Raw genomic sequence first — 25,699 nt, 5'->3', positions numbered from 1 at the left:
TGTGCTGTCAACCTGTGTGTGGACATTCCAAGAAATGAGAGAGGAGCTGAAGTACTAGAAGTGAAATACCTGGATAGAACATTCCTACAGATCTCTGCAACTCACAGTGTCTGCTGTGTTCCTAGAGATCCATTTTCAGCCAGGCTGCTTTTCCCTGCCTTTTCTGGATGCAGTTTTTATTCCTGCAATGCCAGGACCTGAGGTGCCTTCTCAGGTTCTCAGTCCCACTTGCAGCTTCCACACGCAGCACAAGTGGTTCACATGCATGCACTCTGAATGGCTTCAGTGCATGTACAGGGAAAGATGGCAGGGCTGAAGCTTGCCCAAGGCTCTGGGCAAGTCCTGCAACACACATTTTAATCTTAAAAGTCACTTCTGGGACCAGCGAAGGGCTTTGGATTAATTGGATTGGATTAAATCACTTGGAATTGGGCTGAATCACAGGGAATCTGGCTTGAAGTTCCTGACTTGCTCTCAGTGGATGTTTTTATCCCAGCATGTCACCTCTCCTGTGGTGTCACCTTGTCAGGATTCTGGGAACAGGGTCACCTGCCACACTTTGTAGCTCATTTCCTTTGGAACTTTGAAATTACAAACCGAGACACATGCAATTTGTGCAAATTAAAGAAAGGTATAAGATGAATAAAAGAATCTTCTCTGCGTTAAAAAAGGAGAGAGGAAAAAAAGACCGAAACAAGCAAGGAGTAATTATATAATATGGTACCACTACTGTGCTCACTAGGGTGCTTAATTAAGTATGAAAATAAAATAAAACCATTAAAAGGAGAAGAAAATGGTAGCAAAAGGAGGAGAGGAGGGAGAAAAAAAAAAGATGAAGGAAGGTGCTGTCGATATGCAGGATATAGGGGACATTAATAAGTTGTGAGTTTTCAGGTGCATTCCAGCTTTGCTCTTGGAGGTTAAACCTTGCCTCCACCAAGGCCTGTAGTAATGGGTAATTTAAATTTTAAGTTTAATTTGGGATACAATGTCAGCCAAAGTCAAGTATATTTTATAATATAATATAAGCATGGCAGCTTGTGAGAAGGCATTCACAAATTCTGGTACAAACCTGGCTCTCCACATGATCAGAAACTGTAACTACTCTTCAGAAGTCATAATTCCTTCATTTAACTTGTGCACTACAATTCAGTGGTTCTACTTGCTGAATCAGAAAAATAGATAAGCAATCTATATGATCTATCCAGCTTGAAGAGTATTTCTAAAAATTAACTCCGTGTTTATTCTATACAAAGAAAAAAAAATTCTAGGGAGTGGTGAAATAGAAGACATTTTTCCAACATTTGCATCTCAAATGGTGCAAAATATGCTGTCTTACAGGAGTAGAAAAATAGGTAACCCGTTCCATAATCAGTGGATTAGTGGGAAAGAACAGCAAGATGTGGGAGAAACAATATGCCAGCATCTGAAATCTGCAATTTGTTTGAGATGTGTAGGCTGGAAAACAAATAAAATCTTGTCTAATGTTCCTCAAAATGTTCAAAATTAATTTTAAAAAAACAGTGTTTCTGAAAATGCTGTCTTGAATGTTTAGGACACACTGCTGGGAGGGTCACTAACATCTGGTGTGGCAAGAGATTGTGTCCAGAGAGGGGAAACAGAGGCCTCACAAAGGACTCGTTTAGAAACCTTCCTTCCCTAAACAGATGGAGAGAAATAAAGGGGAAAAAGGATGATCATTGCCATATGAAGGATAACAAAATTATTTCCAGACTTTTGTGCGAATTACTGTGCAACCTCATTAAGCCTCAGCTACATTTTCTTGACTGTCTGCCTTCTTAAGGGTGGTCATAACAATTTTTGCCTTGGCGTCCTTAAAAGGAGCAGCTAAATTAAATCTCATTCTGGTTTTAAATAATCATTGTCTTAACACAACACTTACATCATTCAGATGCAACTCAGGAAGGGTTTTTTAAGCAAGTACTGAGAAATCTGCTGGGAGATGATGAGTAGGATGTGAAATTCAGCAGCCATATCAATTTTTGGAAGGTGCATACGCACATTCCCCTGCAGTTTGCTTTCTCAGGCAGAAATGACTCAGTCTGAACCATTTGATAAGGGGAGGATTTTTTTTGTTTTAATTATTCTTTTTGACTCCTCAACAAACCAGTGCTGTTAGCTTGTCAGAAACATTTGTATTTAAATCACTGACTGACCTTGCTTGGCCCCTGGGTGTTCAAAGCATCCAACACTGTTCAGCATTTCAGTTCTGGTGCTGGAAGATGCAGAGGCCATAGGAACTGCTTCTGTCATCAGGAGGCATTAAATAAATGAGCTTGTTGTGATGCTGGCCCTTCCTGTGCCTTTGATTTTAGCCCATGGAAACAATTACCAACCTTGTGTGAGGAGTTACAGGCCACAAGGGTTTGAGTAGAATGATAGTGAATTTGTCGCAGGGTGAAAAAGTAGAATTTTGGGGTTTTTAGAATGGGGATTCAAGAGGCAAGATGGAGGAATATGGGCAAGAGATTTTGAACTGAAAAAGCTTTGAATAATTGGAAATTTTCTAAATGGTTATTAAATAAGTTTGGGGAATATTTTAAAATATAAAGAATGGAAGTTTTAATTATTTTTAATATTTAAATATTTTTATTTTATTTTTTCATTTAATATTTTTATATTTTTATTTTATTTTTTATATTTTTAAATTTTATTTTATTTTTAATTATTTTTGTTATCATCAAAGACAAAAAGATTACTGCTTCCTGCAATTCTCAGTCTTTCATCTTGTTCTGCAAGACTGAGTTCCCAGTTACCACACTCAGATACATGTGATAGTTGTTGTGTGACCACAGTATCAGACAGATTATATTGTGAACATAAGAATAATAATATATATTGTGAACGTAAGAATAATATCTATTAAATTTATAGATGAAAATTATATTGTGAACATAATGATAATAATGATAATGATAATGATAATGATAATGATAATGATAATGATAATAATAATAATAATAATAATAATAATAATATAGTTTTATATGTATATATAATATAACCTATTCAGATTACCTGGAGAATTAAACTCAGACTAATTCATAAATAAAAATCCTGAGTAGTATCAGCAATTTTAATACTATTCAGAAGAAGAAGTTACTGCTCATGCTCAGTTTGCTCAGTCTTCCCTGCTGATGCACAAAGAATTTCTGAACCTGATTTTTGTGATAACAAAAGAGCAGCTACTAACAAAAAACTGGAATTACACTTTGGTCAAGTATTAATTAAGGGTATTAGAATAGGGCCCTGTGTTTAGCAATATTAATAACTGTTAATTACACTTGTTAATATTACTAAATTACATTAATTTTGAACATTATCTCGTCCCATTTATGTCCCTGTAACCTTTTGTGGAACAGCAAGGAGTGAAATACCAAAAAGCACGGAGCAGGAGGTGATGGGGCTGACATGAACATTGCCATCCCGCTTGTGCTGGGAAAGGGACATTCCTCCAGTGCTGGCATCTGTAAATTGCTTTTCGTCCTGCTGCAGGGAAAGGGGGTAGATGGAGCATGGAAAGGGTGTAGACGGAGCATGGAGCATTCTGAAAAATCTGTAATGTTTATGTGAAACAGAAATTGCCTCCAGCCCCCTCAGAAAAGCTTAGTGAGGGTTTGCTCAGAGGCTGATAACCTGCCTGTGGAATGGGAGGGGAATTCCTGATTTGTGAGATTTCCTGCCTAAATGCTGGCTCTCAGGAGAAAGTCCTGTTGTATTAAAGTCACATTCCTTGAGTTTGGGTTCAACAAGGGAAGCTTGGCTGGTTTGTTGTTCTCTCTAAGCACCTCTGTGCCTCAGAGAGATTTCAGAGAGGATCCTCCTCTCTCTGTCCCTCACTGCTCATGTTTTCCATCCCTCCAGACTCTGTGGCTGCTCACCCATCCTTCCAGTTTAATTAATGAGGATCATTTTGCAATCTGTTGGGAGTGCTGGAGAGCACAGGGCAGCTTTGGAAGGGCAAGCAATGGATTTCTGAAGCCTTTTGGAGAGCGCTGCACAAGGTACAGGGCATGAGTGAGGGAGAGGTGCTCATGCAATGGGGAAGCCTGGGCTGGCTGCAGCACTCAGGTTAATGTTAGCAGTGCCAAATAAATACCTCCCAATGATTTATGGTGTGTCCTGACGGTGGAGCACACCCTGATCAGAGAGGGATTAATGTTCTTGTCATAAATGGAAAGAAAAGGGAATCGTGCCAGGGAAATGTGTCTGTGAAAGCAGCAGAACGTCTCAATGCACCAGCAGTGACTCAGTGACATGAGACTGATTTAACACATGGATTCAGTGGAGACTTTATTTAAGATAGGATTCCTCCAGGGAAAGGTATTTTCATGAGCCAGTGAGGCCTCATAGTAAAGCAGGATTTGGAAGTGAAGAGGACATGACTGGCAGAATGGATTTTTTGGGGTTACTTACTTTCCAGCCATTCAGTTTGGGGATATGCATTTATTTCAGAGCTTTGATTGTTTGTCACCATGGTATTTTCTGAAAAATCCCTTTGCCAAGATTTCTTCTCCTGGCAAGATGACAAGCCTCAGCTCCTCCATGTTTTGCTGCTCTAAATCTGGGCTGGAGATTGTTTATCCAAACATGTGAATTGGTTTTGATTAATGACCAATCAGCATCAGCTGTGTTGGACTCTCTGAGTCAGTCACGAGTTTTCATTATTCATTCTTGTTAAACCATCTGATGTATCCTTCCTCTTTCTTTAGTATAGTTTTAGTATAGTATTCTTGAAATATAATATAATATAATATAATATAATATAATATAATATAATATAATATAATATAATATAATATAATATAATATAATATAATATAATATAATATAATATAATATAATATAATATAATATAATATAATATATAATATATATCAGCCTTCGGAGCACATGGAGTCAGACTCTCATCTCTCACCTTGTCCTGGGGACCCTCACAAACACCACAATTATTACATGATTATTCCTAACAGAAAGCCAAAAAATATTCGGCCTGTTGTTGTAAAGGCACTAAATCCAGCCTTTGTAATTCTTCTGATGTGTTCAGCACTTCAGAAGCCAGAACATATCCACAAAAGAAAAAAGAGGAATATATAACATCGTGGTAGGATTGAATTGTGGATGAATTGGCAGTCTCAGACCAATTACTAGACACATCAAAACAAAACAAAACTAGGGAAAACTAGTGCCTAAAATTCAGCCTAACATGGTAAGGATAAAAAAAAATGATGTGTCCAAAAAACCATTCAAATCACTGTAATAAAATTTGAGTTCTTTTTTCTGAAATAGCAACAGTGATTTTATTGGAGTTATGTACAAAGTAAGACATAGAGTGTGGAAACACAGGAAAATATTAAGTGAGAGAGGAAGAAAACAAACAATTAAATGCAACAACCTGGGTGTTGCAGACATTAATTACCTGGCTGCAGCCCCTGGGGTGTGAGCTCTGGACATCTGGCAAACAGCAACAAATCTGTGCTTGCAGCCTCCCTTTCCTGACATATTTATTCATATCTCATGTTCATCTTTGCCTGGCTGTGGCATGATGGACATTTTCCATGAGTAAAGCAGGTTTAACATCTAAGGAATACCCCAACAGGGCTTCAGAACAAACAAATGTTGAGACAATTTTTTGAGGAACAAACAAGCAAACAAATGGTGAGACAATTTTTTGAGGAACCGGCATTACTTCTGAAAGGAGAGCATAGAGGATGTGAAAATCCTGTGGAGTCTTTCTCAGCTGGTAGAATGCCATGGGCACATTTAAATTAGCTCCTTACAGATGGGCAGATCCTGAATTCCTTTGCATATTATTCCTTTGCATGTTCCTCTGGATATTATGCAGAGGTGTGCCTCTTGCTCTCCTAGGTAGGAACACAGCCCAAGTTTTGGCATTTGTCTCTCTCCTTCCAGCTGTTATTTTTCTGATAGATTGAGAAGTTTCTGCAGCACTGGGACAGAACAAATAGCACTGTCTTGTCAGAGCTTTCTGCCTGCACTTTAGTATTTGGCTTTGGCAAACAGAGCGGGATCCCTGGATCACACGCAGGCAGGCAGAGACAGCACTGATGGAAATCCTGATCACTCCCCAGGCACTCAGGGACAGCACAGGAGCTGCTGCTGAGCACTCCTCCTGCTCTGGAAAGAGAAAAGCCAGGGAAGAACTGCCCATAAAATAGATTCCCTTGAGTAGAAAAGGGCAAAACAGCAAATCTCTGGCCCAAGAGGAGTCCCAAAGCGACTCAAGTACGGAATGAGCTGTAATAATCAGACATAATTCAATAAAAGTCCATGGAAAGGCCCAGCAGATGTCAACTACTAAGACATCTATTAAGGCTGTTGGAAAGAAAACCAAAAGGCAGAAATGCTTGTCCTGGATGAAAATGTTAGCATTCAAAAACACATAATCACGGGAGATTATATGCGGTGCTTTTCATTAAAGAGCTCTGGGAATCGGGGTATTACCCAAATCTGATTCCGACCATACATCTGAAATGATCATGTTTTTATACTCTATCGTTACATAACTTTCATGTTAATTATTAAACTTATATTGTTCTATTGTATACATAAATTTAGACCCCCTCCGAAGGTTACATAATAATTACATTTAATTACTAAACAATCATCACATCTAACAATTACATAATTTATCATACTGCTTACGCAGGTGCAGTTGATCTGGGAAAGCACAAAGCCCAACATTTTAGATTCTATCTTTAACTTTTTCCAGCGCTCCACTATCAAAAACAGCAGCTTAGACAGACAAGGAAACCTTGGGCCTGGTGAGGGGTGAGGGTTCAGCACAAGCCCCGTGAGCTGTTTGAACTTCCAAGTCTTGCAAGCAGGGCCCAGAACAGGTAATTAAAATTCACCTCCCCCACAGAAGAAACACTGGAATAGCTAAAAATGTCTAAACTGGTCACACAGAGGCTGAGTCACACAAAAATCAGCAGACCTTCTCCAGGGGAATCACTGACTTGATCTACCAGGTCTGTGATGATTTATTTATAACAAACATGAAGAAAAAATAGATGGAAAATATTTACACTTAAACACCAGATTATAAAATGGAATGTGTATGAAATCTGAGCTCAATGCTGACATTTAGAAAAGATGTCTGAATTGAGAACATGATATTTTTAGCCACATTTAGGTATTTTTAAATGGATGGGTTGAGTGCTTTGGCCTGAAGTAATCTGTCTATGTGACATCCTCATCTTCCCTCCTCCCTCAATGCAACCACCACTGAGGCCATTAGCAGGGCCCTAAAATAAAGCAGATATTTTCCTGTCCTCTTAATTTATTGCTGCTCTAACATTTCTGGGAGAGAAGGAACACCTTCAGTATTCCACATATCAACAAGAACAGTATTTATGTATTTTGATTCCCTTAAAATCTTCTACAGTCTTTGGTTTTCCTTTGCAAGAACAACACTTGGACATTTCTCCCTTCATGGCCATGCTCTCCAAAGAAGATTTCTAGCACTTCTGAAGTATTTATGAAAGAGGTAAGACCTTGTGGTTTAGAGAAGACACACTCATTGTCCCTCAAAAGATGCAGCAAAATCAAAGATAGTTTCTGCTATTAATGAAACATTAGATCAACACAGCAGCATCTAACACTGATGGATTCAGTCCTATTTTCTAACTAAATGAGACATTTCCTTTTGTGTGTGTGTGTGTTCATTTCCTTTCATAATCACTATTGAACCCATTTTGGTCCCATTTGGCAGAAATATGAATATGCCAGCATTGCAAGTTCTCTACGATTAAAAAAAAATAATTTACCAAAAGCAGAATTCTAAAGGAAAATAAGAGAGGCACAATAAGGAAGAAGGAAAAGGGATGTTGATGAGATGACAGAAGCTAAGTCTGCTGACAAGAAAGCATTGTAGACCATGTAGGGGAGCACTGAGATCTCCCAGATCCTCACCAGGGTTTCTGAGCACAGGAGCCTCAGAGACTCAGATGCATTCATTAACATTCATTATCTTTCTCAATTACCTTAGAGGTCTTTTCCAACCTTGATGATTCCATGACTCCATGTTTCTGTGCTAGTATCTGATTTTATATTATGAATACAATGATGGGAGTATGTTTATTACAGTATTACTCACTTGAAGACATGCTAGCACTGTTAACCTGGGTTAGTGGTATCTAATGCAGATGCAAATGTTTGACACGAGAAATCTGCACAGATTTCATGTTCTGCTATTTTGGATCCATACTGGAGACAATAATTTTATGCTAATTCCAAGTGAATTCAAGAGAATAGATGAATTACTTTCAGCCCCGAATTTGTGTGATGGTTGTCAGCTTGTCAAGAAATGAAATCAAAGAAGGAAATACGGGATGGATGAAAGTCTCCCTCAGATTTCTTTCTTGGGCAAGCATGACAATTACTTTCTACAGACTCCACTAACCCCAAACATCCACTAAACACATCCTCATTTACTTTCTGCTACAATGAGCTCTGCTCGTTGTCTCAATATCCTTCTACAGAGAAAAGTTATGGCTTGGCACATGAAAATACACATTTGTCCACTAGTAAATGATTTTGTGGGTATAGATTCTAACATGTATGTCTTTCTCCTTAGGGAAACAAATATGTTAAAAAATCTACATACAGTCTTCCTACACAGCATTTACTGCATTTTGTAAATGTATTTTAGTCTATTGAAAAATCAATATTTATCCTAAAGAATAATAACCCCCCAAAAACTGAGGCATATTAAAGCTGAGTGACAAATTTGGGTTACAATATCAGTCTCGGACCCAACATGGGAGTCCAGAACCTGCTCCACCACCCCAGGCATCAATCTGCTGTTGTACTAAGCACAATTATTTCTCAAATATCTATTGTGAGTTTTCTTGGGTTGTTTTCCCCCACCAGGAATAGTTTCTTGATCAAATGATGCATCTGATACTACTTTTGGTATTTCTTTAAGTGTTCTAGCAAATGAAAGCATATTCATTTATTTAAGCCCTGTTCTGATCAGGGCAACTTGTGATCTGAATTGATGGAAATTCCTCCCCAAACTTCTCTTAATTCATTTGAAAATAAAGCTAAGAGACAAGTCAACAGAAAATGAAGGGCTACTCCAGCCTTATAAAATCTGCTTCTGATTTTCTAACTCTTGCAATAAAAAGCCACCATAACAGTCTTCGATTTCTGCATTTCTCACAAGGTTTCTCATGCAGTGAAAAGAGACCTGACCAAGCTGACTCTTGCATAAAAGCTGTTAAACAATCCAGTGATGGTTATCCTGGAATAATAATGTAATGACAGATTAATGATATCAACCATTAGTCATCATGGTGCTAAAAGACAGCACAATGTGCTGCAGTCACAAATCCTTGGCTGGGTTTGGTGATGGGTGATTGCCTCCCACTCCCCAAGTGTTGCACCTTGGTCCTGGGCACTGGAGAGCTGTGCCTGAACCCCAGGGCTGGGGGCATTTCTGCATTTCTGCATTTCTGCATTTCTGGCTGTGCAGGGGGACAGATGGCTCCCAGCCCTCTGGGATGCTCTGCGTGCACCTCATGGAGCAGCTCTGGAACGCAGGGAACAGATGTTCCTCTAATGTGTGGGAAGAATATAAGCATCTCCATTTACTTTTAAGAGAAATGTATTCAATGCTGTTAAATTTGTCCACAGATATACCAGAAAAAATAATTAAAAAAAAAAATCATTATCGCTACTTTTATGATTTAAAAGGCATAAGCTGTTGGGTGGATTTTTATCAGTTTGTTGGGGTGTTTTTCTCAATAAAAATACTGATACTAAAAATGAACTAGATTTTAGACAGGAAAGGCAGGATGGAGGAAATAAATGAATCTTTTTTGTAACAAAACAGAAAAATTTCCAGCCGTGGAGTAGTCCTATGTAGTAACTGCAAATCATCTGGTGATTTTTTATTTTTTTCCACAGTGAAATCTGCAATACCAATAGAACATAAAAATTGACTATTTGCAATTCTAGTCATTTACCTAAGTGCTTTTACCACTAGAGGGCTGAAGGAACAGATTAAACAAGAGTTAGAGTATCTGATAATTAGGCACTAATAGAATGAACACTGAGAATTTATATGCTTAGAAACAAGATATTCCTGAATTTAAAAAACAAAAGCAAAACCCATAAAAAACCCAAAAAATCCCAAAAAATCCTGGAGTTTGTAGCATATCTTTAGAATATTTCATCATCTATGCTAGTGCAGAGATCCCTGAGCAAATTACCTCCAGCTTGGTTTAAAACTAGAAAATGCCCTGAAAAATGTGTGAAACTCCTGCATTCTCTCCCTTTTCATTTCTGGTGCCTGCTAGAGCACTGGCAAAGCAATGTAAGAGCATTCTAGCAGCTGCTAGAATGGCATTGGGAGGAGCAGCCCAGTCTGCAAGCAGTAATCTGCCAAATTCCAGCCACAGCTGAAGCAGAGGAAAAGCTGCTTTGCTTGACCAAGCCCACAGCCACTCTCACGTTGCCTCTGTGGACAAAGTCCTGCTGGATTTTCCCATTTTTCCCCTGTGACGGTGGCATGAAGTTCCAGATTTTTATTTCAGAAATGCACAACCTGGTCGAGAGGGAGCATGTGGAGGTGTGAATCCTTTACAGCTTGGCATGCGAAATTCAGCACAGACGCATCTTTGTTATGTCAGCTCGTGGACTCTACATCTAAATCCTCAAATGATGCATTCTGCAGCTTTTTCTAAATCCTCAAATTTATGTATTGTGCACTTTTTCAAGGGATTTGTCCAGCAGTGAATCGTCCTGATTCAGGAGAATAAGAGAAATCCCACCAAAGGTGTTCAGGAAGTGATCCTCGCAAATCTGGAGGGAGAATGAGAAAGTTCCTGGTTTAAGCCAATCTTTTGGACACATTTTTCTGCCTCTTCAGTCAAGATTTGGCACAAGATTTTATTTCACTCTTTTCTTTTAATGGTAGAATTTTTTTTCAATAAACAGTTTACTAAAATAAGAGTTTACAAAGCTCTTGCTTCAACCAGAAAACCTTCTTTCTGGTGGCCTGGCAAGCATGATGATTATTTTGGCATTGCTGTGTGATTTTGTAGTTCCGTAGTCCCAAGGAAGGTAAAAAATTGCTTTGTTCTTCAGCTGACATCAAATCCCATTGGATTTAGTGGACAGCTACTGTAAACAGGAGTAATAATGAGACCATAATTCATATTTTTGAGGCATGTTTATGCTGTCCGCAGTACCAGAGGATTGTATTACACACAGAGGTTGAATGGCATAACTAAGATTTTGAGCACATGATTTTTTCCCTGAAGATGACTCTGTATTATTGAGAGCAGTATTCTGTCACCTTTCTGTCAACAGGAATAACAAAATGTCCCAGACTTTGTGCGTACGATCATATTGAGTTAAAATAACACACCTTTGCTTATTTTTCAAAATGAATCATAAAATGTATGTCCATTTATAAATTCTGCTTGCGTGACACTTGGGAAAGAGAAAATTCATTTTGCAGTAAATTAACAGCACAGATAAGGTCAAAAATAGAATTTAAATAATTACTGGTTTTAAATCACTGGTAGGTACCATGATGAAAATTTTAAATCACTATATAGTTTTCTTCAGAAAGGCTAAAACTTAAAGAGAAGGGATTTATATTGGAGTATTGGCTTTGAACTTCTCTAAGAGAGCTTTACAATATTTAGGCACTATTCTGAGGGTTATTGTAGAAAATTTTGAGATTAGATACATAAGAATAAGAAAGAATTAGCTAAGAACCACATCTGAAAGATATTAAATTCTTGAAACAACTCAGTTCAAATTTTGCAAAAATATCTATTTATAGAAGTAAAAAAACAGGTAAATTTTCAATCCTTCAGCCTTCACATAAGCAAGAGTTAAAGAAAATCCAAGGACATGAAGAAAATTGTATTTAATTGCTGTATTTCAGATGAAACAATAAGTTTTCTGTTCTGTGTGAAAAACACAGACATCTGCAGCATCTTGGATTGCACCATGTCATCCCCCAGATATTGTCAGAGCCATTTCAGAGCCACAGTTTTTGCTCAGCAACTTTTGGCTGAATTTCTTTCCTCCTGGTCAATATGGGAACATTCAGCAGTGATCACCTGGGCTAGAACGTTCTGCACAACTTCCTAATTTTATAAATATATTTTCAAATATATATTTATATATATTCTGCATTAATTCCTGTTTCCCTTTACCACTGACACCAGTGGAAGGAGCTCACTGTGATCTCACTGAAGTTTGAGTGCACTTTTGTGAGTGGTCTGTCTAGGACAGGTGTTAGTTATAAAAAGAACTACCAACAACAATTTTGATTAATGTTATGTGCTGTTTCTTCTGGAAGTGGCTTGTTCTACCAAGGTTAAACACTCAATATATGATGTTTAAAAAGCTGAGAAGACTGTACAAGTTATGTAGAACTAATGAGATAAGTTCACTGCTCTCATGTGAAGCCAAACCAGCTGGGATTGATCAGGACAAGACTCAGTAATATCTGGATGTACCATCCGAGAGACAAAAAATTTCATTTTCAGACAGCTGCAGCTACAGCAGCAGAGCCTGGTCACCATAGGGTTTCACTGTATCAGGGTTGCTTTACATATTTTATGTCAAGGACTATCTAATTCTCCTCTAGCAAGAGAAACCAGCAGGAATGTGCCATCAGGATTCTCCATTTTGGTGTGATATGATAAATTATTTCTCTTTCCCAAATCAATCATCATTTATTTATTAAATGCCATTGTTTTGCTAATACTCAGTAGCCATAGCATCAAAGCCATGCCAGGGATGAGCTTTCTAAAAAAAGGGCCAGAGCTCCTTGCACAGCATAAACAAACAAAACCCAGCAGCCTTGAGAGCCTCAAATTCCAGCCCAGGAAAGGACTCAGTGCCTTTCTGAAAGGCTTGAATTACAGAACCCAACCCCATTTAATGCATCCCTGCAAAACAACGCTCTGTTCCTGCTGCCTCCCAGGAAAATCTATTAATCTGGGTTTCCTTTGAGCATCTGCAGTGGCACAGCGGAGCCGTGAGGCGCTGGGAAGAAGAGCTTATGTAACTGTGCAGCTTTTCCTCTTCTGGGAAAAACCTCCCAGGTTTGCCTTTCCAGGCTGTGACAGTGCTGCAAACCACATCCCAAAGCTGCTGTGATGCAGAAACCCGGGCAGGGCTGTGATGATAATTAGCAACGTTTCCATTTCCCATGGTCTACTTATAATTTCTATTCTTGGTAATTCTTGGTAATTCTTTTACGGTTTTGAAAGGAATTATTGAAATTCTACGTGGATCAGTCAATTATGAGAATTTCAATATTAAAATAATTGGTCTTGTACACATTTATATGCGCTGTAAAACTTCATTCACCTTCCAGCAGAGGGCAACATCTGAAAGAAATATTTCTATAAAGAGCAGCTCCCTTTCGGATATTGCAACTACAACATATGTTTTCATCAGGGAATATTCCTTTGAAAACACAGTTTGCATTTGGTTACCCACTGGGCAAGTGAAGGAGCTTAATATTATTAGAAGGACTTGCTTAAAACACAAATTTTAATTGTTTTTTAAGTAGCACATTCCAGAAACTTCAAAATGAAATAAGAGAAATTTAATGGCTATGACTTAGAAATACCGATTTTTGCATCTTCCATTTTCTTCAAAGAGATAAAAGTTTATTATTATTAGATTCTGAAAGGAAAAATAATTCTCTTTAGAATACACTCAGTTCATTCCAGTGCTGTAAACACCACAAACCAAGACTGAGTGTTGCAGTGGCCTACTCAGAGGCATGAAAACAGAGGATCAAAAAAGAGGTGGAAAATATTAAATTGCTTTCCAGAAAGCAGTCCCTGATGGATTCCTAACATGACCTAAAAGAGGCTGCATGAGTAAACGTGGGTTTAGAGGTAAATATACCCATATAAACCTGTATCTATTTACCTATATAAACCTATACCTGTACCTATATATGTCTATAAACCTATACCAATATCTATATTAACCTATACCTGTATCTATATAAACCTATACCTGTATACCTATATGAACCTATACCAATATCTATATTAACGTATACCTGTACCTATATTCCTATATAAACCCACACCAATATCTATATAAACCTATGCCTGTATCTACATAAGCCTATGCCTATATAAACCTATACCAATATCTATATACACCTATACCTGTATATAAACCTATACCTTTATGTACCTATAGGAACCTATACCTATATTAACCTATACCTATATCTATAGGAACCTATACCTATATAAACCTATACCAATATACCTATATAAACTTATACCAATATCGGTATAAACCTATACCTATACACCTATACCTGTATCTATATAAACCTATATTAGTATTTATATACCTATATAAACCTACACCTATATACCTATATAGACCTATACCCATACACCTATATAAACCTATACACCTATATAAGCCTGTATCTGTATCTACATAAACACATACCTATATAAACCTATGCCTGTATCTATATAAACCTACACCTGTATCTATATACCCATATACCTATATAAACCTATACCAATATCTATATAAATCTACATATATATTTATATATATATATAAACCTATACCTATATCTATATACCAGTATAAACCTATACCTATACACCTATATAAACATATACCTGTACCTATATACCTTTATAAGCCTATACTATATACCTATATAAACCTATCCTATATACCTATATAAACCTATACACCTATATAAACCGATACCTGTATCTATATAAACCCATACACCTGTATAAACCTATACCTGTATCTATATAAACCTATACCTATATAAACCTATACCAGTATCTATATAAATCTACATATATTTTTATATATCTATATAAACCTATACTGTATCTATATACCAATATAAATCTATACCTACAGGAACCTCCACCAATATCTATATGAACCTATACCTATATCTATATACCAGTATAAACCTATACCTATACACCTATATAAACCTATGCCTGTACCTATATACCTTTATAAGCCTATACTATATACCTATATAAACCTATCCTATATACCTATATAAACCTATACACCTGTATAAACCTATACACCTGTATAAACCTATACCTGTATCTACATAAACCTATACCTATATAAACCTATACACCTGTATAAACCTATACCTGTATCTACATAAACCTATACCTATATCTACCTATATAAACCTATACTTATATCTATATAACATATACCTGTACCTCTATACCCGTATACCTGTATAAACCTATACAAAATCTATATAAATCCATACCTGTATCTGTATACCTATATAAACCCATACCTAGAGGAACCTATACCCATATAAACCCATACCTATAGGAACCTATACCTATATCTATATAAACCTAGACCTGTATCTATGTACCTACATAAACCTATATCTATATGAACCTATACCAATATAAACCTATACCTATATCTATATAAACCTAGACCTGTATCTATGTACCTATATAAACCTATATCTATATCTATAGGAACCTATACCAATATAAACCTATACCTATATCTATATAAACCTAGACCTATATAAACCTATACCTATATACAAAGCTATGCCTGTATCTATAAACCCAGACCTTTACAAGCCTATCCCTGTGTCTGTGTAAGCAGACAGCGGGTGTTATCTGTTCGTGGCACCACAGCAGCGTTATTGCGGCAGCGCCCGCCGTGCCCGGGAGCGGGGCCGCCTGCACAAGGCCTGTCCGAGGGCACCGAGGGCACTGTGCGGGCTTTACTCGCAGCTGTACGCGGGGCTGTGTGCGGGGCTGTGTGCGGGGCTGTGTGCGGAGCGCCGCGCTGCCCGAGGCGCGGAGCGGAGCGGGGCGGGCGCGGCGCTGTCCGCGGTGCTGAAGGGCCGGAGCGCCCGGAGAGCGGAGCCGCGGCCGCGCCGGGAGCAGCGCTGAGCGGACGGAGGGACGGACAGACGGACGGACAGACGGGCAGAGGGAGGGAGGGGTGGCGGGCGGGGGCCGCGGGCACGGCGCGGCTCCGCTCGGCTCGGCTCGGCTCCGGGGAGTTGGCAGCGCCTGCCCAGGGCGGCGAGCGCACCCCGCCCCCGCCGGGCGCACGCAGCGCCCGCACCGCCTCGAACGCTCCGCGCCGGGCATGGCTCTGCCCGCGGCCGCCGCTGCCCAGCCCCGCCAGGCCCCGGAGGCTCTGTGACCCAGCCCGGCAGCTCCGCACCGGCGGAGGAACCCCGGGCCGCCCGCAGCGCGCCCTCCCCGCCGCCCCTGCCGCTGCCGCACACAGGCGCGCTCCTCGCCCTCCCCCCGGCTCCGCACGCCGTCCCCACCTCGCTCACTCACACACACTCACACACACGCGCACTCTCCTCTCGCTCTGCCTTGAGCCGCAGGTGAACCGATAGCCATCGAATGAGGACGAAAAGTTAAGAGGTTAAAGCAATATGAACCATCGTTGCTCGTAGCGGTGCCGTATCCAGAGCAGAGCATTATCCGGCGAGCATCCCCAAAGGAATGGAGTCCGTAAAACAAAGGATTTTGACTCCCGGCAAGGAGGGATTGAAGAATTTTGCTGGAAAATCGCTTGGTCAACTCTACAGGTAAGAGCGATATCTCTTATAGGATTCTACTTGCCAGAAAAATTTGGAAGCTCTCCGTAAGCGCCCGTTGCTGCAGGAGGTGGAAAGCTTTGAGGTTAGCGGTGGCAGGGCTGGGAGCCGTTCTGGTTCTGCTGGATATAATCTAGATGCTGGAAACTAGTGCTGAAGCTGCTCAATATGGCACCCTCGTAACTTCCCTGTCTGACTCGTAGATGGTGTCAGTAAAGATGCAGCAAAAGATTACCCCACCTTTCTTCCACAAAAACGGGATCCCATCTTGAAATCCTAATCAGGAGAGAGCAGCAACCTGTATTATTGTTCCATCTTAATTTCCCAATGCACCCACAGGATCTTGCCCCCTGCCCTTAACAAATATATTTTAAAAAATACGGTTTTGATTAGTCTTGTCCTTTGTGTAATTCGTCGTCAGATGAAGGAAAACGTGGAGATGTATAAATAATTTATATCCGAACGATTTTTTTTTCTCCTGAAGCTGAAACATATAGAGGAATGTCTTTAATTATTTATCCCTCTGCCTTTAGAAACATCTGCTTGTCCTATAAATTATATACAGCTGCAATTGCTAAACTCAAAAGCATCACTTCTCTATATTTATGCGTGCAAAGAACATTTCTACCGTCCTCGAGCCCTGTAATAATAAACCCAGATTCTTGCATACCCATGAAGTGCATGCACTAAAGTTCACACATCGTTCTCCATCCAATCTGGTGACTTTAGTGACCTCCACAACGTTTGAGAATAGTCTGTGAAATTCCAACAATTTTCGATTGTTCCGTCTGCTGGAAATTACCCCGAAATATTTGGCTTGGGCTGTTTGGTTAGTTTGGTTCGGGTTTTGGTTGTTTGTTTGGGTTTTTTGTTTTGTTTTGGTTTAGTTTTGGTTTTTTACGTTTGTTTGGTTTTTTGGTTTTGGGGTTTTTTTTTTAATTTTCCGAATTGCAGCTCTAAGGTAACTGCGGATTTGCCTGCCCAGGGTAGGTCACGCAAAAATCTTTTTTCCATACCTATGCGGCAGTGCTGGGCACAGACACCAGGCTGTTCCTCAGCATGAGTCACAACTTCTGCTGCCATTTTAAGGGAAGGGGACATATCAGTGAAGCGATACAGACAAAACTGAGGCTTCCATTTTCATAGGAAGTGTACCATTGAGAAAAGCCAAAAGCGAAATTAAAGTCATCACCAATGCAATTAATTTCCTACGGTTTTTGGTTATATTTCAGTCATTTTCAATAGCTGAAAAATAATGATAATAAAAAAGGAAAATCCAGAATAACTGCTTAAAATGTAATTTAGGAAATACACCCTTTTTTTCGTTCTTATAGGGTCTACAACATTTAAATAAAACTATTATCTCTACTACTTGCAGCTACACGGTGAATAATGGAGAAACGGTGCTTGTATTTTCCAGCAAAACTCCGTTTGAATTCACACCTCGAGTAACAAACGCGTGATTTGCTAATCTTTTTCAGCTCACGGCAATTAAGTACTTTGTTTATTTTTCTTAGAATCTAAACCATTTTCTTGCCTCTTACACATTGATTTCCAGTCTATTTCCGAAGACAAGACGCCCATTCAGGGGGAAAACACTCCTACCCTTTATCCACTCGAACGAATTTTGAACAGAAACCCACGGTAGTTTATTTTATTCACCACTTTAACACATTTCTCAATGCCGCGATCTTTGAGCATGGAAATAACACGCACAAAAAAAAAAAAAAAAAAAAAAAAAAAAAAAAAAAAAAAAAAAGAAAAGAAAAGAAAAATCAAGAGAATTTCAGCTGAGTAGTTTGAGTAGTTTTTGGAGAAAATACAGGGATTTTCTCCCGAACACGGATAACCTTTTAAGCCTTATTCTGCTAAGTGTTACAGCCCTATCAGCCGGATGAATTAACCTGAAAGAGATGCTCCTCCGAGTGAGAAAACACTTTACAGCAGACTTGGGAGGCAGCGGTTGTAGAGTCCAGAGCGTCACGTATTTGCTTCTCAAGATGACAAAATTGGTTTTCTTTTCTAAATTTTAAATATCTCAGTGATTTCGGAAGAAGATTAAGGGATTCACTATGGGATACTTGCTCTATAAACCTGATTTTTCATGCTACCGACGCAGCATTTAGAAAGATTTAAAAAAAAAAAATGAATTCTGGATGTTCTAAATCACCTTTCGTGGTATTTTCCAGCTGATTGGAAACAGCTGCAAACAGCCTTCAGATTCCTTCAGATCGTTCTCTAGGAGACACAATTTCCAAGTGAAACCGAGGGACTGAGGGCAAGGCTGCTCTGGGCAGGTTGAACCTGCAGAGCGCTCCCAGCGTGCAGACCTTTGGGGAAGCCTTCTCCGGCGATGCCAGCTCTTATTCCTGGCTTTTTTTTTTTTCACTGACAGCCATTTTGCAAATGTAAAATAAATAGCAATATCTCCCTCTCCTCCTCGCTCCTCCCTCCCGTCTTTCCCTCTTAACATTTCTTTTGTTCGCAGACCTGGAGCGAGGCGCGCACCGGGATCACCCCCTCGGTGTTTCTGGCACAGAGAGGGGGCAACAAAACGCCCAGGAGGCAACAAAAACCTCCACGAGGCAACAAAATCTCCTTTTTTCTGTGTCTGTGCCCCTGGCTGCCCAACATGGCGCCTCTGCAGTGGTTCCAGATGCCGCCTGCTTGGTGCGCCCTACATATTCCAGCACAAGTCTTTAATGATAGATGAGCAATTCCCAGGCAAAGCTCCTCCCTGGGCTGCTGCGGAGGGCCGGGGGAGCCGGGCATGACTAATCCTCACTCCCACAGGTCACTGCTAAAGAACAGCTGAAGGTGAATGGGAAGCGAGGAGCAAATCCTCGAATCAATCTCCGAGCCGGAGGAGCGAGGGGAGCGGTGAATTTTAAGCCTCCAAATCGTTGTGCCTTCAGGCCTTGACCTTCCCTTCTTGTGTCGGGCAGAGTGCTAGAGAAGAGGCAGAAGCCCGGGGACACCATCGAGCTGACGGAGGATGGGAAGCCCATGGAAGTGCCCGAGAAGAAGGCGCCGCTGTGCGACTGCACCTGCTTCGGGCTGCCGCGGCGCTACATCATCGCCATCATGAGCGGCCTGGGCTTCTGCATCTCCTTCGGCATCCGCTGCAACCTGGGGGTGGCCATCGTGGACATGGTCAACAACAGCACCATTCACCGAGGAGGAAAAATTATAAAGGAGGTGGGCACTGCTTCCCTCGTGAATGCCACGTCGTCCCCAGCGCAGCTGGCGGCGCAACACCTGGGCACAGGTGGGACCGGGCCCGGTGCTCCCCGGTCCATCCCCCTGCCCCCCTCCAAGGACGGGAATCCCGTTCCTGAAGCAGAAACAACTTCTACCGAATATTTCTACTTTTCCATTCAGTTCCTAGCCCCAGTTTGTGCTGTTAATGTGCGGACAATTCGCCCCACGCCGTGTCTGTCCCACACAGCCTTGAAAACCGCAGCTATCTCCTGAAATAAACGCAGGGGATGGGAGAAGGAGGGCATCGAATAAGGGGCTGCTAGGGGGTGCATCCCGCCGTGAAGGAGGCGGGGAGGTTCAGCAGGAATGTTTGAAAACACCGGGGCTAATTGGCTTTGATAAAAGGCGTTAAATGATAAGAGAAACGATAAGGTTTAAAGCGAGTTAAAGAGCGGTGAGAAAGATGCGGTAAACGGGGATGAGGCTTAAACACCCAAATCCCTCAGGGCTGGCAGGAGGTGAGTGCGGGCTGTGCCAGCGCTGCCCAGCCGTGCCCATCCGTGCCCAGCAATGCCCAGCCGTGCCCATCCGTGCCCAGCAACGCCCAGCCATTCCCGTCCGTGCCCATCCGTGCCCATCCGTGCCCAGCAATGCCCAGCCATTCCCAGCCGTGCCCAGCAATGCCCAGCAATTCCCATCCGTGCCCAGCCATTCCCAGCCATTCCCAGCCATTCCCAGCCGTGCCCAGCCGTGCCCATCCGTGCCCAGCCATTCCCATCCGTGCCCAGCCGTGCCCAGCCATTCCCATCCGTGCCCATCCGAGAGGCTCGGGGCTCTGCTGCTTCCATCGCTGTCCTGGGTTTGTTTGCTGACCTGCCACGGGGGGCTCGGACCGAGGGGCACAATTACAGCTTTCCTCTCGTCTTTCTCTCCCTCTGCCCCGCTGCCTCGCGTGGGAAGAAAGCGAAGTTTAACTGGGATCCCGAAACGGTGGGCATGATCCACGGCTCGTTTTTCTGGGGCTACATCATCACGCAGATCCCCGGAGGGTACATCTCATCCCGGCTGGCAGCCAACAGGTAACAGCAAATAAATGGTGTCTAAAGGGGATGCACCCCAAATTAACCCCGCACAGCCGGGGCTCCCCTGTACCCCAATTTAACCCCACCAAAATCTCGGCTTAGGGAGGCAAGGACAGCCTGCAAGCTATCCCGGAGCTCCTCTGTGATGGTGTAATACTTCACATTTCACCAATATTGCTATTTCATCAGTATTGCCCAATGTTCCTTCCTGCAACCCCCCCGAGCTTGCGGGGGATTTTCTCATATTGGTTTCCTTTTCCTTTAGAAGGTCACTTAAGGAGGTTGCGGCAACGATATTCAAACAGCACGTATTCAGAGGCAAACTCAAAGATTCATTATTTCATCAAAGCTTGAGAGGTTTTATGTTGGTTTTTTTTCCCCCCTATGACTGAATTAAAGAATTTTATGATTTTTGTTTTAATGAAAAGGAAAACCGTCAGCGGGAATTTTTCATTAAAGCATAAATGAATTTAGAATGGCCGAAAAACATGCTTAAATGAGACTTCCACAATGAAAAGAAAGTGCAGATGGTCCGGGGACTTAAGGACTCGTTTCTATGGTGTCTGGCATTTTTTCAAGCACCCAGGGTGCGATTCTACCTGTTAATTAGATCCACTGAGTATTGGAGACACATGAGGCTTTCACATCCCTGCTTAATGCCACGGGCTCATCGCTTGCAAAGGTCCTAGCGCCACTCTGCAAACCGGCACTGAGTGCAAATGGATGCGAAACTCAGCCGTAAATAGCTTTAACTCTTCCCAGGAGTGGGCAGCGTGAGGGGTGGGCTGCACGGGCACCCACAGGATGAACAGGATGGTTTGTGTGTGTTGAGACTGAGAGGAAGGAGAGAGAGTGGCTAAAGCAAAAACATGGTCTCATAAATAAATAATTAAATCGCTTTTAGACAGACCTACAGTAGAAAGGAGTATTTACAGACAGAGAGATGCTCTGTAACTGAGGGAACACCAGTATCCTACCCTTAAAAACAAATAAATCAAAGCCATGGGCAGAAAGGCTCAGCCTGGTGAGCAGGATGGTTTGTGTGTGCTTCAGACTGAGAGGAGGAGAAAGTGTGGCCAAAGCAAAACATGGTCTCCTAAATAAATAAATAAATAGCTTTTATACAGTAGAAACGAGTGTTTACCAAGAGAGAGATGCTCTGTAACTGAGGGAAAGCCAATATCCTACCCTTAAAAACAAATAAATCAAAGCCATGGGCAGAGAGGCTCAGCCTGGTGAGCAGGATGGTTTGGGTGTGCTTGACACTGAGAGGAAGGAGGGAGTGTGGCTAAAGCAAAACATGGCCTCCTAAATAATTAAATAAATAAATTAATTAATTAAATAAATAAATAAATAAATAAATAAATAGCTTTTAGACAGATTTACAGTAGAAACGAGTGTTTACAAACAGAGAGATGCTCTGCAACTGAGGAAACAATAATATCCTACCCTTAAAAACAAATAAATCAAAACGTATAGTTTTTAAACTGGGGTGTCCATTGTCCTTCTGTTTACAAGACAGAGGTTCAGAAATCTGAAAGACTCTTTCAAACAGCCATTAACAGCCATTTAAAGGGTTATTTACCTCTTCTTCCTCCTTAATCATTTTCGAATCTTTACACAGTCTGTAACTACTCAGGGTTAATTGGAGTTTTGGTTGAGTAAAGGCTTCAGAATCTGACCCAGAGAATTAAAAGCTGTCTTCATTCACCCAAACAACACCAGAAAAGCCATTTGAAGCAATTCAGATGTTAAGGGGTGCAACTACAGAGATTTGCAAGACAATGGCGGGGACACTGCCAGGCAAAGTCAGTAGCAGAAGCACACAGGTTGTCATATCGAGTCAGATTTTTCTCCTTTTCACAAACATTTACATTAATGACAATAGCTGAGGACTACTCCAGTTAGGGTTGGTGTATTTTGTCTAGTTAGGTGTTATTGCTGTGGAAGCCCTTCAGGTGTGTTTTATCATTCCCAGACATCTCATTGCCCGTGTGTCCTGTAGGGAACCCAGTGGTGGTGTGATGAACACCTTCTCTTCTTTTTGTGCTTTCCACAGCCAAGTCAGTGACTGTAACTGGACCAGTGATGTTTTTCCCCTTGGGGGACTGATAATTATACGATTATCTAGAATTTATGAACCTCTCAAAGATTCAGACACCATCATGATACTGCTGATACTCAGTGTGGTCTTCACATTTCATCAGTCATTTGGGGAATATGCAGAAGTGCTGATAAACTTGTGGGTACCACAGGATCCAGTCGATCAGATGATGTATTTACCTTTTGGTTGACTGAATTCTGCTCAATAGATGACACTTGAGGGCAAGGTAACATCAGAGATGGAAGGACCCCTCTGAAAAGGAGCCTCACTGAGTGGGGTCTTGAGCCATGTGGGACTGGAAACACATCGCAAGCTTCCAGCTCTACCAGAGTAATGCTAATGCTCTACTAAAGTAATCAGTGTCATCCCAAATGTTTATTTGCCTTTATTTAGCAATGAGTGTGTTTAAGTCAATGATTTTGACCTCGGATTTTTTTTGTGGGTAGTTTGGACACATTGATACCAGTATGGGTGTGGAAAAATTAGAGATTGCTTTAGGGATCTTTAATTGCTTCAAAAAATGGCTCATGTGTGCTTGAGACTGAGAGGAAGGAGAGAGTGTGGCTAAAGCATAAAATGGTCTCTAGATAAATATCTTTTAGACAGATCTACAGTAGAAACAGTGTACAGTAGTAGTATGGGCGTTGGAAAATTAGAGATTGCTTTAGAGATCTTGAATTGCTTCAAAAATGACAGTATAAAGAGATGCCTAGTGAAAGAAACAGCAAGAACTGTGTATTCAGGGCACATGTACATAAAAACATTACTAGGAGATAATCTGGTAATCTGATAATAACTCCACTGGGAGAATTGCTTGGTATAAGTGTATGCTTTGGTCCATCTCTTTGGAAAGAGATGACAAGAATCAGCAATTGACAGCCCTACAAATGAAAAAAAAGCTTAAATAGTAACAATAATGACTACCCACTACTGGTCCAAGCAGAGAAATTACGTTGTAGTCTTTTTCATTGGGTTTTAAATTCCTATAATGGAGGTTATATTTTAGCTATTGTGAAATGTTTGCAGTAGAGGGATAAATAATCAAAATACAAGGGATAAACAAGTGTTAAGGGCTGTTGCCATAGTGAATTTTAGGCTACATGGTCCCATAAAAAAGCACATGTTTTGTTTATAATCTAGAAATTTAATAAATGGAAATTATTATTCCCCATTTCACATTCATGCTATTGCAGCTGTCTGTGAATAAATTATCTGCTGTGCTGTCACACACATATGGGAAGGTGCGAAACTGTGCTCAGTTTTATCACCTCATCTCAAGATAATTTGAGTATTATTATATTTTAAACTTCTGATACACCCTTTAAATATCCTTTATGTTGGAAATCTGTAACAAACCCCAAAAGCAGCACTGAAATGCTGTGGCAGTATTTCCTCACTGATTTCCTAAGTGAACTGTTTAAAGATTTGCTGTAAATCAGGAAAGATTATTTGAAATTAATGGGGCATTGTTAGGTTATGCAATAGAGAGTCAATTCCCAATGCAGTTACACATTTAAAATAGAAATATCAGTTTTGACTGTATGTGCCAAGCATTTTTTTCAAAAGTAAATCTGCAATAATCACAGCTTATTTTTTATACAATGAAGCTGAGTAAGGGTTTTAGCTCATTTGTGTGTACTCAAACACGAGAACCTTCTGACACAAAGAGACCCAAAGGACAGAATAGAATACCAATTTTTCAAAAGCTAAAATCACCTGTGATAATGACATATATTTCCTATTATCTGTCAAAGCTCAAGTCCTGGCAGTATTCACATTAAAAAATGTAACTACATGACCACACTGCATTTCTCCACAATGTAATTATCTCTCATCTATGCTGAACTCTTAATCATTGTCATTCTAATCTGAATGAAATTATGCAAGTTAGCATTTCACTTCAAATTAATCTTTGTTTCTCAAGTGCCATTCTTCTTGTTATTAAAGGCTGAGTCCTTCTTTCCAGCCAGTAATCTGATAGGATTATTTGTGTGAATAAAATGAATGATATTTCAGACAACTGTCAGTGCACCTTGTCTCAGTCCCACAGATTTTCACTGAAACTGTCATTGGCATGTCAGTGAAATCAGAATCTCCCTAACTCTGCTTTAATTAGGGCAAGCATAAACATTTAAGATCAAGTATAGGTTTAGAGATACAATGGAAAGATGTCCAGAAGTGCACATCTTTACATTTCCCTATTTTAAAAACAGAAATTATTCCATTCTTTTAGCAGGCAGGCACGTTTTGTATTTTCTGCTTTGCAAACAAAGATTAATTCACATCACGAGCAGGGGATTAGAGGCTGATTAAACAAGTGCCAACTTCTGAACTCCTGAGGACTTGAGCTGACCCTGCATCGCGAGGGAGCCCCAGAGCTGCCCTTGCCAGCCCCACATTTCACACCCATCCCCAAATCCTGCAGGCCGGGCTGCTCTCCAGCCTGGCACTGCTCTGGGCTCCTCTGCTCCAGGCAAAGGAGCCAAAACTGCACAAAACCCCCCAGGATGGCTCTGTCACCCTGCTCAGTGCAGATCCTTTGAGTCCCAGTGTGACCAGGAAGGGCGCAGGGGAGACTGGTGCTGCCTCTGCCATATGGTTCAGGGCCCTTCCATTTCTCTGTCACGAGTGATGAAGCTGTTTCCACAATTTAATGATGCA

At 40.8% G+C, this 25,699-nt stretch overlaps 1 protein-coding gene across 1 annotated transcript in view; it reads left to right on the top strand.

The window, feature by feature from the left end:
• Window positions 1-16,191: 16,191 nt before the first annotated feature.
• The window catches only part of SLC17A6 (solute carrier family 17 member 6), a 31,500-nt gene continuing 21,992 nt past the window's right edge, over window positions 16,192-25,699 (top strand). Inside the window, exons 1-3 of the mRNA XM_059474292.1 lie at window positions 16,192-16,642; window positions 19,597-19,849; window positions 20,813-20,931. Coding sequence (XP_059330275.1) covers window positions 16,557-16,642; window positions 19,597-19,849; window positions 20,813-20,931 — 458 coding nt within the window. The 5' untranslated portion in view covers window positions 16,192-16,556. The remainder of the gene's footprint in view (window positions 16,643-19,596; window positions 19,850-20,812; window positions 20,932-25,699) is intronic.

The sequence above is a fragment of the Ammospiza nelsoni genome, chromosome 6 (assembly GCF_027579445.1).
Source record: "Ammospiza nelsoni isolate bAmmNel1 chromosome 6, bAmmNel1.pri, whole genome shotgun sequence".
NCBI lineage: Eukaryota > Metazoa > Chordata > Aves > Passeriformes > Passerellidae > Ammospiza > Ammospiza nelsoni.
This window is presented reverse-complemented; position numbering and strand designations above follow the sequence as displayed.